At 41.5% G+C, this 15,483-nt stretch overlaps 1 protein-coding gene across 1 annotated transcript; it reads left to right on the forward strand.

Annotated features, from left to right (window-relative positions):
* Window positions 1-8,876: 8,876 nt before the first annotated feature.
* Window positions 8,877-10,038, forward strand: OR2AE1 (olfactory receptor family 2 subfamily AE member 1). The gene is given in 2 exon segments (XM_008018608.3): window positions 8,877-9,051; window positions 9,054-10,038. Coding segments are annotated over 2 exon segments (1,047 nt in total). The 3' UTR covers window positions 9,926-10,038.
* Window positions 10,039-15,483: the final 5,445 nt, after the last annotated feature.

Raw genomic sequence — 15,483 nt, forward strand, 5'->3', positions numbered from 1 at the left:
GTGCTGCTGGATTAGGTTTGCTAGCATTTTGTTTGTTTGTTTGATTTTTGAGACAGAGTTTCGCTCTTGTTGCCCAGGCTGGAGTGCAATGGCGTGATCTTGGCTCACTGCAACCTCTGCCTCTTGGGTTCGAGTGATTCGCCTGACTCAGGCTCCCGAGTAGCTGGGATTACAGGTACCCGCCATTACACTCAGCAATTTTTGTATTTTTAGTAGAGATGGGGTTTCATCATGTTGGTCAGGCTAGTCTAAAACTCCTGACCTCACGTGATCTGCCCACCTTAGCCTCCCAATGTATTGGGATTACAGGCGTGAGCCACCACGCCCAGCCAAGCATTTTGTTGAGAATTTTTCCATCTATGATTTTTTAAGGATATTGACCTGAAGTTTTCTTTTTTTGTTGTGTCTTTGCCATGTTTTTGTATCAGGATGATCCCGACCTCATAGAATGAGGTAGGGAGGAGTCCCTCTGCTTCAGTTTTTTGGATAGTTTCAGCAGGAATGACACTAGTTCTTCTTTATACATCTGGTAGAATGCAGCTGTGAATCCTTCTAATCCTGGGCTTTATCTGGTTGATAGGCTTTTTATTACTAATTCAATTTTAGAACTTGTTATTGGTATGTTCAGATTTTTAATTTCTTTCTGGTTCATCGTGGGAGATTATATGTTTCCAGGAATTTAGCCACTTTTAGTAGGTTTTCTAGCTTGTGTGCATGGAGGTGTTTGTTATACTCTGAGTTTTTTTTTTTTTTTTTTTTTTTTAAATCTATTGGGTCAGTAGTAATGTCCCCTTGTCATTTCTGATTGTGTTTATTTGGATCTTCTCTCTTTTTCTTTATTAGTCTATCGAGTGGTCTATCAATCTTACTTATTCTTTCAAATATCAACTTCTGGTTTCATTGATATTTTGTATGGTTTTTTTGTACCTGAATTTCATTTAGTTCAGCTCTGATTTTGGTTATTTCTTGTCTCTTGCTGGCTTTGGGTTTGGTTTGCTCTTGTTTTTCTAGTTCCTCAAGGTGTGATATTAGGTTGTTAATTTGAGATTCTAGCTTTCTGATGTGGTCATTAGTGCTATGAACTTTCCACTTAATACCGCTTTGGCCATGTCCCAGAGATTTTGGTATATTGTATCTTTGTTCTCACTAGTGTCAAAGAATTTCTTGATTTCTACCTTAATTTCATTGTTTACCTAGAAGTCATTCAGTAGCAGGTTGTTTAATTTCCATGTAATTGTTTAGTTTTGAGTGCTGTTCTTATTGTTTTCTATTTTTATTATTTTGTGGTCTGAGAGTATGGTTGGTATGGTTTTGGTTTTTTTCAATTTGTGGAGAATTGTTTTATGGCTGATTGGTTGATTTTAGATTATGTGCCACTGCAGATGATAAGAATGTGTATTATTTTGTTTTTGGAGTGGAGAAAACACAAATAAATGAAAAGACATTCCATGTTAGTGAATTGGAAGAATAATATTGTTAAAATGTTCATATTACCCAAAGCAACCTACAGATTAAACGCAGTCTCTATCAAAATCCTGATGGTATTTATTACAGAAATAGAAAAAAATCCTAGAATTCATATGGAACCACAAAAGACCTCAAATAGCCAAAGCAATTTTGAGCAAGAAAACCACAGCTGGGGCCATTACAAGTCCTGATTTGATACTATATTTCATAGCTACAATAATCAAAACAGCATGATACCAACATAGGAGTTAAAAAGGAATTATTTAGGCAGTTAGTAAGGGTAAAAGAATTATCAGTGGAATTTCCTTTTAATAAAAAGCAGCCCCCACATCATTTCTTTTCTAACAAAAAGCAGCCTGAAAAATCAAGCTGCAAGCATAGATATACAAGCTGGAAGCTTGCATAGGTGAATACTGGCAGCTGTGCCAATAGAAAAGAGATACTTGGAAGCCAGGTACATCCAACATGGAGGTTTTCTCCTCCCTTCTCTTTGTTGCCACATGTGCAAATGTCATGGCGCTGGCCAGGTGGAGACCCCACCTGCATAATAAAAGATTAGGGTGGGATGGCCAGCCTAATCACAGCTATGTAAGTGGCACACCTGGTCCAAACAATCCCCTGGGCCCTGTGAAAATCAGACACTGCCTTTCTAAGCCCCTCTATAAAGTCAACTGCATCTCACCCCAAACCTGGAAACCCATTTTGGTTCCCTTCCTCTGCATGAGGAAGCTCTCTCTTCTTTCTTTCACTATTAAACTTCTGCTGTTAAACCCACTCCTTGTATATGTCCTCATATTTGATTTCCTTAGCACAAGACAACGAACCTTGAGTATTTCCCCAGACAAATGATGTTGCTTCAATATTGGCATAAAAACAGACATATAGACCAAACAGAACAGAACAGGCAGTGCAGAAATAAACCCGTGCATATACAGTCAGCTTATCTTCAACAAGGGTGCCAAGAATGTACAATAAAGACAGGATGGTCTCTTTTCCATTGTGGCCAACATGGTGAAACCCCGTCTCTACTAAAAATACAAAAATTAGCTGGGCTTGGCGGCATGTGCTTGTAATCCCAGCTACTCGGGAGGCTGAGGCAGGAGAATTGCTTGAACCTGGGAGGCAGAGGTTGCAGTGAGCCGAGATCATCCCATTGCACTCCAGCCTGGTGAAAGAGTGAGACCCCGTCTCAAAACAAAACAAAACAACAACAACAACAAAAAGGAAAAAAGGGTAGTCTCTTTAATAACTTGTTTTGGGAAAACTGGATATCCACATGCAAACAAAGAAATTAAACCCTTATCTTACACCATACACAAAAGTCAACATAAAATGAATTAAAGACCTAAATGTAGCACCTGAAACCATAAAACTCGAGGAAAACATAAGAGAAAAGCTTTCTGACATTAGCCTTTATAATGATTTCTTGAGTATGACAACAAAGGAAGGCAACAAAAGCAAAAACGGGCAAGTGGGATGACATCAAACTCAAAAGCTTCTGCACAGTAAAAAAGCAATAAAAAATAAAAAGCCCACCTATTGAATGAGAGAAATTATTTGCAATCTGTATTAGGTTATTCCTCCATTGCTATAAGAAATACCCAAGGCTGGGTAATTTATAAAGAAAAGAGGTTTAATTGGCTCATGGTTCTGCAGGCTGTACCGGAAGCATGGTGCTTGTATCCGATGATCTTCTTGGGAGGCCTCAGGGAGCTTTTACTCACGGTAGAAGGCAAAGTGAGAGCAGGAGAAAGCAGGAGTGAGGGGGGGGGGGGAGAGTGCTACACAATTTTAAACAACCAGCTAATATCAGTGAAGCAAAGCATTTTAGGATTTGAGTTGAGGTAGAGAAACAAAGAAGAGGTCAACATACCCTATAATGGAAAGGAAGAGCAGGGTATGAGACTGATATGGAAGTGCATAAGAAGGGGAGGTAGGGATATGCCATTTTTTTCTATTCCCTCTGTATCTGAAATCTTTTTTTTTTTTTTTGGAAAGGAAGTTTTACTCTGTCACCCAGGCTGGAGTGCCATGGTGCGATCTCAGCTCACTGCAACCTCCACCTCTTGGGTTCAAGTGATTCTCCTACCTCAGTCTCCTGAGTAGTTTGGACTGTAGATGTGTGCCACCATGCCTGGCTAATTTTTGTATTTTTAGTAGAGTCAGGGTTCTGCCATGTTGGCCAGGCTGGTCTCAAACTTCTGACCTCAAGTAATCCACCCACCTTGGTCTCCCAAAGTGCTGGGGTTAAAGGTGTGAGTCACCGCACCCTACCTGAAATCTCTTGACATGTTATATTCATATAGTCTATGAAATTGGAGTACAACCAACAGCTAGGATGGGAACTGCCTGTCTCTATTCCTTGACTTCTTTCCTATGATATGGCACATGGAAAACCCTCAAAAGGGTGCTGTGGGCAAAAGAGACTAGATATTATTACTCAGACTGTCTTCTCAAAAGGGTTGCGTGGAAAGGGGTTACAGAAATCTGGGTTCCCAAATGAAAAACAATCAATGGACTCTAAGAATGGTTTATCGCCACAGTTAATTGGCCCCTGAGGATAATATTCTGTTATCTTCAGGCTCACTCTGCAAAATATCTCATTCTCCTCATCACTTGGAACAAACTCCAAGTAAAGCCCTTTGGGGATGCTTATCTCAGTGCGTACAGCACAGTCTAATTGACGTCTTGAGTAATGGTCTCCAGAAGTGATGCAAGATGTGTCTTCTGGGATGGAATCCCTGATGCCATTCTATTTAGTGTCCTCAATTTGCCTCAGCTGACATAGGTCTTCTGGGTTAGGGGGATGTTTTATTTCTCCCAGATGATGTCCATTTTTTCTTATGATTGGCTCACATCAGACCAAGAATGTTCTTACTCTAACCCCCATGATTACTATTGAGAAGACATTTATGCAGTCAGAAAGCCTAATTTATATTTTATTAAGGAGGGGAGGAGGTGTAAAGCTAAGAAGAGAGTGCCTTGAGAGATCCAAAACAAGGGAAAACCATAACAGATTTTATTTTGACTCTGGGCACATTCACGATTAAACTGGTATTCAGTTTACCTTCTTAATAAAGTGATATTAATGGAAATTCCTATTGCCCAAGCTCTGATATTGGAAGGGAGGGTTGTCTCAAATATACGTATAGAGCCAGAGGAAGCATATGTGTGATTCAAAGGCCCGACTAGTAGAGGCTAAAGAAGTTCAGTTACTTAATCTGTCCTGATGTGTGTTGATGGAGCTCATGATATGAACACACATGTGTCCCATTAGTCCTGGTGATGTTCTGTCATTAGGGTAGTTAGTGCAAACAACAATGGCTGCATTGGGGCAATTTCTCCTATGCCGTTCCACCAAAAGGTAACGTAGATGGAAATTTCCAGGCTTAGGGAAGGAAGTCTGGTGAGCACCTCAGAAAAGGCTTGTTTTGATCACCAGTAGCCAACACGTGGGTCAGCGTGGACCTCTCTTGCCCTCTGCATTTCACTTCTATTCTTGTCTTCCTACGAGTCTCTGCAGAGGAAATTCCAGGTAAGATAATATTAAGGCTTGAGGTATCTAGGAAACTTTATTAGAAACTAGGGCATTGCCAGCTTATCCCTTAAGTCAGAGGATGACATTTGACCAATCCATGAGGAAAGCTTCCTCAGAAGACAGAGAAAAAAAAGTCACTTGAAGGCCACAAATCAGAATGGAAAATTATTAGTAAAGTTGCTGAAGGGAGGAAGAGAGACACGGGTCAGATGGTGAAAAACTTACACCATGGAGATTTGTACAGAAAGATGGACACTAATGTGGAAAGTGATAGAGAAGTATATGGATACTTAAATAAAAGGGAAGTGTGTGGAGATCTCTAATGGGTTGAAGTGATCAGAAGGAGCATGGGAGAAGTTGAGCTTTTAGTCCACTAGAAGCTGAGTATGAAACAAGGGTGAAGTGACAGCCAGAAAGATGATACTGTAGGTTGTCTTAGAAGAGACAGAGTAATAAATGTGACTTTTTTTTTTTTTTTTTTTTTTTTTCCGGAGGGAGTTCTGCTCTTGTTGCTAGGCTAGAGTGCAATGGTGTGATCTTGGCTCACCGCAACCTCTGCCTCCCGGGTTCGAGCGATTCTCCTGCCTCAGCCTCCCGAGTAGCTGGGATTACAGGCATGCACCACCACGCCCGGCTGATTTTGTATTTTTAGTAGAGATGGGGTTTCTCCATGTTGGTCAGGCTGGTCTCGAACTCCTGACCTCAGGTGATCCACTCGCCTCAGCCTCCCAAAATGCCAGGATTACAGGCGTGAGCCACCGTGCCTGGCCAGATGTGACTCTTTCTGAGTTCTTCACTTTAAAAAGTAAATAGATAATCTGCACGCATGAAAGTCTAGAAAGACATTTAGGAGAAAAAACACAAAAAGAATAGGGTGGTGGATATTTGAGGGATCAATTAAAGTTACTTTTTTTTTTTTAAATTATACTTTAAGTTCTAGGGTACATGTGCACAATGTGCAGGTTTGTTATATATGTATACATGTGCTGTGTTGATGTGCTGCACCCATTAACTCGTCATTTACATTAGGTGTATCTCCTAATGCTATCCCTCCCCCTTCCCCCCACCCCACGACAGGCCCCAGTGTGTAATGTTCCCCACTCTGTGTCCAAGTGTTCTCATTGTTCAATTCTCACCTATGAGTGAGAACATGCGGTATTTGGGTTTCTGTCCTTGCAATAGTTTGCTCAGAATGATGGTTTCCAGCTTCATCCATGTCCCTACAAAGGACATGAAATCATCCTTTTTTATGGCTGCATAGTATTCCATGGTGTATATGTGCCACATTTTCTTAATCCTGTCTATCATTGATGGACATTTGGGTTGGTTCCAAGTCTTTGCTATAGTGAATAGTGCTGCAATAAACATATGTGTGCCTGTGTCTTTATAGCAGCATGATTTATAATCCTTTTTGTATATACCCAGTAATGGGATGGCTGGGTCAAATGGTATTTCTAGTTCTAGATCCTTGAGGAATCGCCACACTGCCTTCCACAGTGGTTGAACTAGTTTACAGTCCCACTAACAGGGTAAAAGTGTTCCTATTTCTCTGCATCCTCTCCAGCATCTTTTTTGTTTTATTTTTTTGAGACGGAGTCTCGCCCTGTCACCCACGCTGGAGTACGGTGACACAACCTTGGCTCACTGCAGCCTCCGCCTCCTGGGTTCAAGAATTCTAATGCCTCAGCCTCCTAAGTAGCTGCAATTACAGGTATGTGCCACCCCGCCTGGCTAATTTTTGTATTTTTAGTAGGGACGGGTTTCACTATGTTGGCCAGGCTGGTCTCGAACTCCTGACCTCAGGTGATCTGCCTGCCTTGGCCTTCCAAAGTGCTGGGATTACAGATGTGAGCCAGTGTGCCCAGCCTGAAATTAACAATTATTAATATATCTTATGTTAGATATAGGGGATGACAGAGGAGAAGAAAACAAATATTCAGTACACATACACACACACACACACACACACACACACACACACACACACACACAAGTAAATGCCCATAACTATTACAGTTTTTGTTTCTGCAGCTGCTTACATGGTTTTGGCTGGTATTTATAATGACTTGCTTTCACTACCCATTCCGATTCCCTTTGTCTACAGTTATTCATGATTCTTTGCTTGGTGGGGTAACCCAAACCTTTATTCCTGAAGCATCTGGGCCACTAGCAGTCTTGTCCGAATTGGGTTGTGGTTTTCTATTGGCTTACATCATGGGACATGAGAGTGCACCCTAGAAAATCTGATTGCAGACATAATTCTCCTTATCCTCACCATGTAATAGTAACTGAGTTTCCCGTTGCTAGTCAGAATCAGTCTCATTAGCCAATAGAGTAACCTTATGTGCCTATCGATTCAGTTCCATGAGAAGCCCCGAGTGGTACGGTGGCAGTCTTAACTATCAGCAAATGGGATTATTGTTGTGATACCTGGTGGAAGAATTTCTCCCTTTGGAACTAAGACCTCTAAAACAGCAGAACCTAAAAGTGAAGGGATAGAAAGCTAAAATTTTGCTGGTGGGTCACAGTTACAGAGACTGTAGTGAGAAGACTCGTTCTCGCTTCCACCTGGTGATTTCTGGTTCCATGAATCTTGCTATGGGAGGAACAGCAGGATAAGTTGAATGCAGATTTAGAGTATATTTCGCATCCTGGAGGACATTGCCCCAGTACCAAAAAGTGTTGCCAACCAGACGGTCTTCAAAAGGCCTTCCCTTGGATTCTCCTTTAGTTTTTCTGACTTCTGGGTCAGGTGTGTGCATTCTTTTTTTTTTCTTTTTTTTTTGAGATGGAGTCTCGCTCTGTCACCCAGGCTGGAGTGCAGTGATGCGATCTCCACTCACTGCAAGCTCCGCCCCCCAGGTTCATGCCATTCTCCTGCCTCAGCCTCCCGAGTAGCTGGGACTACAGGTGCCCGCCACCTTGCCCGGCTAATTTTTTTGTATTTTTAGTAGAGACGGGGTTTCACTGTGTTAGCCAGAATGGTCTTGATCTCCTGACCTCGTGATCTGCCCGCCTCGGCCTCCCAAAGTGCTGGATTACAGGCGTGAGCCGCAGCGCCCAGCCAGGTGTGTGCATTCTTAATCGGACCATTAACAAGCGCCCCAGCTTCTGCAGGATATCCACACCACCAATTTCAGAGGCAACAAGAACTGACATGGGTTTCAGTCTGCCTTTGTGGGGTTACAGCTCATGCTTGTGGGTTCCAGCATGCCTTTGATCTGCCACTTTTTATATCCATTTTTTTTCCTGACTACTTGCCCTCTGGACTTAAAGTTCCAGCATCAGACACAAAGGTAACAGCCATGCATAGATGGCCTAACCAGCTTCCACAATTGTGTAAGAGAAATCTCTTAGTGTTTTAGCTTTTCTAATAAAATTCTCACTGATAAAATAAACAACCCCCTCAAGCTTTGCCCCAAACTCTGTGTGTGTGTGTGTGTAGAGAGAGAGAGATTAAAAATCTGCCTTCACAAATACGATCACTCTGAAATCTCAGAATATCTAGACTCTATTAAGTATCAAACTTCAAGTCTCTTCTCATTAAGAAAGACATATGTGTGTGTGTGTGTGTGTGTACGTATGTGTGTTTTGGAAGCATAGGAAGTAAATGGTGAATAAATATACACACATACATATACAATCACACATACACACACATATATATCTTTCTTAACGAGAAGAGACTTGAAGTTTGATAATAGAGTCTAGATATTCTGAAATTTCAGAGTGATTATGTTTGTGAAGGCAGATTTTTAAGCTCTCTTTTAAATAAAGGTTATTTCAATAATTAGAGAGGTTGAATAATTAGAAATGGAAACTTTTTTTTTCAAAGGTTCTGTCTTCTATCAAAAGGTGCTTTTCATCGGGTATGCTGGACCCCAGTGTTTCTAATCACACCCTTTATCTCCACTCTCTGTTACCCCAGGGACTGAGAAAGGGAACAAGGTGGCAGAGGAATCAGACCTCTCTGGCAGACTTCATCCTTGAGGGGCTCTTTGATGACTCCCTTACCCACCTTTTGCTTTTCTCCTTGACCATGGTGGTCTCCTTATTGCCGTGAGTGGCAACACCCTCACCATTCTCCTCATCTGCATTGATCCCCAGCTTCACACACCAATGTATTTCCTGCTCAGCCAGCTCTCCCTCATGGATCTGATTCATGTCTCCACAACCATCCCTAAGGTGGCTACCAACTACCTATCTGGCAAGAAGTCTATCTCCTTCGTGGGCTGTGCAACCCAGCACTTCCTCTATTTGTCTCTGGGTGGTGCTGAGTGTTTTCTCTTAGTTGTCATGTCCTATGACCGCCATGTTGCCATCCGTCATCCACTGCGCTATGCTGTGCTCATGAGCAAGAAGGTGGGACTGATGATGGTTGTCACGTCATGGTTGGGGGCATCCGTGAACTCCCTAATTCACACAGCAATCTTGATGCACTTCCCTTTCTGTGGGCCTTGGGAAGTCTACCACTTCTACTGTGAGTTCCCAGCTGTTGTGAAGCTGGTGTGTGGCGACATCACTGTGTATGAGACCACAGTGTACATCAGCAGCATCCTCCTTCTTCTCCTCCCCATCTTGCTGATTTCTACATCCTATGTCTTCATCCTTCAAAGTGTCATTCAGATGCGTTCATCTGGGAGCAAGAGAAATGCCTTTGCCACTTGTAGCTCCCACCTCATGGTGGTTTCTCTTTGGTTTGGTGCCTGCATCTTCTCCTACATGAGACCCAGGTCCCAGCGCACTCCATTGCAGGACACAGTTGGTTCTGTGTTCTACAGCATCGTTACCCCCACATTGAATCCTCTGATTTATACTCTCCGGAATAAAGATGTAGCTAAGGCTCTGAGAAGAGTGCTGAGGAGAGACGTTATCACCCAATGCATTCAACGACTGCAATTATGGTTGCCCCGAGTGTAGAGTGGAATAGGATAAGCTCCTTAAATTAATTCATGTAAACCTGTGAGGTTTTTCAGGGAGCTAGCTCCCTTATGCTGTTTTACTACTGGAAGAAAAACACGTTTAACACACAATTCCAATATTCCACTTCGGTGTCAGGTATCCAAGCACTGTGGAGAACATTTCAGTGGGTCTTTAGAGAATTAGGGAAAACTTTTAAAAAAGTCCTTTTGAAAGAAGACATATAAAGGTCAGTGACACCCTGAAAAAAAGAAGGCAAGATAAAGATATAAGGGCCCTTATCTATTATTATTTTTATTGACAACAAATATATAAAACATGCCACCAGAGAATATTTATGGAGCATAAAATGGGGGTGTGTTGCTTACTTTTGGAAACATGGGAAGTAAATGGTGAATCATGGCTGTTTGAAAGGGAGGATGCATGATATAAAAGTTATATTCTTTTTTTTTTTTTTTTTTTTTTGAGATGGAGTCTCTCTCTGTCACCTAGGCTGGAGTGCAGTGACACGATCTCAGCTCACTGCAACCTCTGCCTCCCAGGTCCAAGTGATTCTCCTGCCTCAGCCTCCAGAGTAGCTGGGATTACAGGCGCACGTCACCACGCCCGGCCAATTTTTGTATTTTTAGTAGAGACGGGATTTCACCATGTTGGTCAGGCTGGTCTTCAACTCCTGACCTCAGGTTATCCACCTGCCTCGGCATCCCAAAGTGCTGAGATTACAGGCGTGAGCTACTGTACCCAGCCCTAAAAGTTATATTCTTACACCCTTAGAGTTCCTTGAATCACAGTGTGTAAGAATTCGTAAGGGAAGGAATAATGCATTTTGTATACATACATAATAATATATAACATAATCCTTGTAATACATGTTGTGTTTAACAGATATTTGTTGAGTGCCTAGTATGATCCAGGTGGTAAACTAGATGTTTGGAATTTACATTGTGAAACTTAAGATTTTTTATACATCTGCTTGTGCTTTTCTTGGTTTATATTGGACCTGTCATATCAGTAGGGATATTAACTTTTATTATTTCACAGACTGAAAATACCTTTCTGTTCTTTGAGGGTTTCTTGCCTTGTGATTTGGAATCAGAGTGATCTGGAGGAGAGTCTGCCACTTGTTAACAGTGGGATACATGGTAAATTACTTAACCTCTCAAGGCCTCAGTAATCCTATGTGTTTAATGGAAAAACAAAACAAAACAAAACAGAAACAGTGACCTGAGATTTTGTGTTAGTTGTGAGTATTGGTTCCAAGCAACAGAAATGGACTCTGAACGATACAAGCAGAAAAGAGGCTTATTGAACGGATGCTGGGAAGATCCCAGAATCCATGGGAGCACTAAAGAACCAGATTTGGAGACTATTACTCCCATATCCATTTACTGCCAAATTGTCCACAGAGTAAGTCCAAGAAGAGGCCAGTAGTAGAATTCATCCAATGGGGACAAGATTATTTGGGTTTAACAATATGGGGGAGGACTAACACAGGTCGTCATAACCGTCTAATCTGTAGGGATCTCTTATAATCTTGCTCTTGAAATTATTCCTCTCTCTCCTGCATTATAAATTTTCCCAGTCTACTTGATCAATACCATCAGCCTGCAGACATACTTTTATGACTGTCATCTTAAAAAGAAACTTCCTCTCAACCCTGGAAAGTCTAAACCAAGCTCGTTCAACCCATGTACTGCAGGCTGTATGTGGCCCAGGAAGGCTTTGAATGTGGCCCAACACAAATTCATAAACTTTCTTAAAACATTATGAGATTTTAATATGTATGTCTGTATGTATATATGTATGTATGTATATATGTATTTATTTTTTAGCTCATCAGCTATCATCAGTTTTAGTGTATTTTGTGTGGCCCAAGACAATTCTTCTTCTTCCAGTGTGGCCTGGGGAAGCCAAAAGATTGGACGTCCATCCGTGGTCTAAACAGTCTTACAGAAGAATTCCTTGAAACAGTTTTCTTTTTTTTTTGGGACAGAGTCTCACTGTGGCGTGGTCTCCACTTACTGCAAGCACCGCCTCCCGGGTTCAAGCCATTCTCCTGCCTCAGCCTCCTGAGTAGCTAGGATTACAGGCACCTGCCACCATGCCCGGCTAATCCTTTTTTTTTTTTTTTTTTTTTTTAATTTTTAGTAGAGACGGGGTTTCACCACATCAGCCAGGATGGTCTCGATCTCCTGACTTCGTGATTCACCTGCCTCAGCCTCCCAAAGTGCTGGGATTACAGGCATGAGCCACCGCGCCTGGCCAAAATAGTTTTCTTTACCTGTTATTTCCACTTTTTCTGCTTCCATATTCTCCTGAGCTCACTTCAGTTGGCTTTTGTCATCATCAATCTGTGGAAACCATTAGGATGATTGTCACAAATGGCCTCCTTGTGGCCACATTCAACGGCCAATTTTCAGTGTACCCAACAGCCTTTGACAAAGTTGATTATGCCTTCCTTTTTGAAACATTTTCTTCACTGAACACTACACTCAATTTAACTCCTACTTCATTGACTCTTCATTTTCCATTTCTTTGCTTGAATGTTCTCATCATTTTAACTTTTTCATTTAAATTCTTTCATGTTACTTCCTTGTTCTCATGCTCTTCTATAGCAGCGATTTTCAAACATGAGTACACATTAGAATCATCTGAAGGTCTTGTTAAAGCAGTTTGCTGGGCCCCAGTTCCAGGGTTTCTGATTCAGAGTTTCTCATTCGAAAACTCTGAATTTACATTTTTAATGAATCCCAAGTGGTGCTGATGCTGTTGATGTAGGAACTACATCTAGAAAATGTATTTGTCTTCCAGAATATCCATGGTGACAATTTAGCAGATGAGTAAATTTAGCCTTCTGTGAACAGAGGAGAAAATAATCCCCCTTGACTCCCAACCCCACACTGCTTCCCTGTCTTCTCATGGGAGCCGTCCCCTCTAGGATGGCCCATTGGAGTCACAACACTACAGCCCTGCTTTTGTCTGGTCACTGGAGTAACCCAAGAGTGGGGATATCAGCTCCATGGCAGGCAGCTGGAGGGGCTCATGCCAACTCAGAACCCCATGGCTGTGCTTCTACTTACTCTCTCAAAGTGAGGGGCTTGCCCTTCTCTACTGTCTGTCTCAGGTTTCTCAAACACACATCTCCATACTAGAGTATGATCAGGAGCATCTCAACACTCAAAGAATATGCAAGGGGAACTCTGGAATAAAAAAATGAATTCAGGCCGGGTGTGGTGGCTCACACCTGTAATCCCAGCACTTTGGGAGGGTGAGGTGGGCGGATCACTTGAGGCCAGGAGTTCGAGACCAGCCTGACTAACATGGTGAAATCCTGTCTCTGCTAAAAATACAAAAATTAGCCAGGTGTAGTGGTGCGTGCCTGTAGTCCCAGCTACTCGGGAAGCTGAGGCAGGAGAATTGCTTGAACCCGGGAGATAGAGGTTGCAGTGAGCCGAGATCGTACCACTGCACTCCAGCCTGGGCAACAGAGTAAGACTCAAAAGAAAAAAAAAAAAAAAAAAGGTGAAGTTAGCACTATTGTAGGATACAAGAGCAACACATAAAAAGTCAAACACATTTCTACATGACAGCAATGAATATATGAAAACACATTATAAATGCTATATGATTTATAATCCCTCCAATTAAAACAAAAGACTTCAGCTATAAACCTAACAAAACATCTCACTGTCCTGAAACTAGGAAATGTACATGAGAGGAAGAAAGGAAGGAAAGGAAATAGAGAGGTATCCTGTGTTCATACGGTCAAGATTGTACATAGTAAAGATATAGATTTATTTCATATTGATCTGTAAGTTTATTTCAATTCGTATCAAAATTTCAGAAAGTTTATTTTTAGATATTGATGTTTATTCTGAATTGTATAGAAAGTCAAAGGACCAACAATAGATAAAATATTTCTGAAAAAAATAAATGAAGTGGGAGAAATCACTCGCAATGATGTTACTACTTACTATAGTCAAGACGCTATGATCAGTGGGACAGAATAGAGAATGAAAAATAGATGCACACAAATAGGCCCAGCTGATTTTTTTTTTTTTTTTTTTTTTGAGATGGAGTCTTGCTCTGTCGCCCAGGCTGGAGTGCAATGGCATGATCTTGGCTCACTGCAACCTTCGGCTCCCTGGTTCAAGCGTTTCTCCTGCTTCAGCCTCCTGAGTAGCTGGGATTACAAGTGCACACCACCATGCCCGGCTAATTTTTGTATTTTTCAGTAGAGATGGGGTTTCACCATGTTGGTCATGCTGGTCTTGAACTCCTGAGCGGACCTCGTGATCCGCTCACCTTGGCCTCCCAAAGTGCTGGGATTATAGGCATGAGCCACCGCGCCTGGCCTGATTTTTTTTTTTTTTTTTAAAGATAGAGTCTTGCTCTGTTGCCCAGGCTAGAGTGCAGTAGCTTGAACTTGGCTTACTGAAACCTCCGCCTGCTGGGTTCAAGCGATTCTTTTGCCTCAGCCTCCCAAATAGCTGGGACTATAGGCATGCGCCACCATGACCAGCTAATTTTGTATTTTTAGTAGAGATGGGGTTTCACCATGTTGGCCAGGCTGGTCTCGAACTCCTAATGTCAAGTGATCCACCTGCCTCGACCTCCCAAAGTGCTAGGATTACAGGTGTGAGCCACCGTGCCCAGCCCAACTGATTTTTGATAGTAGTGCAAAAGCAATTCAGTGGAGGAAGGATAGCCTTTCCAAAAATGGTGTTGGAACAATGAATAGCTATAGGCCCCAAGAAATGAACCTTGATTTAAACCTGATACCTTATATAAAAATTAATGCAGAACGAATCATAGACTTAAACGTAAAGGATAAAACTTTGTAACTTTTAGAAAAACAACAAAAACATTGGGGGTGGGGTGCGGTACACAAAGAATTTTCGGACTCAATACCAAGAACACAATTCATAACAGGAAAAATTGATAAATTGGTCCCCTCAAAATAAAGTTTTGCTTGATAAAAGTCATGAAAAAACCTTGTGAAAAAAAGTTAAGCTACACATTGTGACTATAAAAGAATAGCAGGTGAGAATCACGAGGGTCATAGGCTGATGGAGTAGTTGTGTATCTTGATTCTTCTGGGCATTATGCAAATCTACACGTGTGATGAATTTGCATAGAGCTACACACACACACACACATACACACAAATGAGGGCTCATAAAATGGTGAAATCTGAATAAAGCCCTGTGGATTATGTCAATGTCAATTTCTTGTTACTAGAGTAATAATCTAGTTACTTAGAGTAATAATAGTTACTTAGAGTAATAATCTTAGTTACTTAGAGTAATAATCTTGTTACTAGAGTATAATATATTCATAGTTATGGAAGACATTAACATTGGGGGAAAAATGAAGGGTACATGACACATCCTTGTACATTTTTGGGGCAACTTTCTGTGAATATATATTTCCAAATAAAAATTAAATAAGTATTTAAATTTAAAAAATGAATGTCTACCCTCCAGTTTGGGAAGACAGAAAAACATTCTTTCACTAGCCCTGTTTTGATCATTGCTTTTATTTGCTCAATAAAAGCA

This window comes from Chlorocebus sabaeus, chromosome 28, assembly GCF_047675955.1.
Source record: "Chlorocebus sabaeus isolate Y175 chromosome 28, mChlSab1.0.hap1, whole genome shotgun sequence".
Classification (NCBI taxonomy): domain Eukaryota; kingdom Metazoa; phylum Chordata; class Mammalia; order Primates; family Cercopithecidae; genus Chlorocebus; species Chlorocebus sabaeus.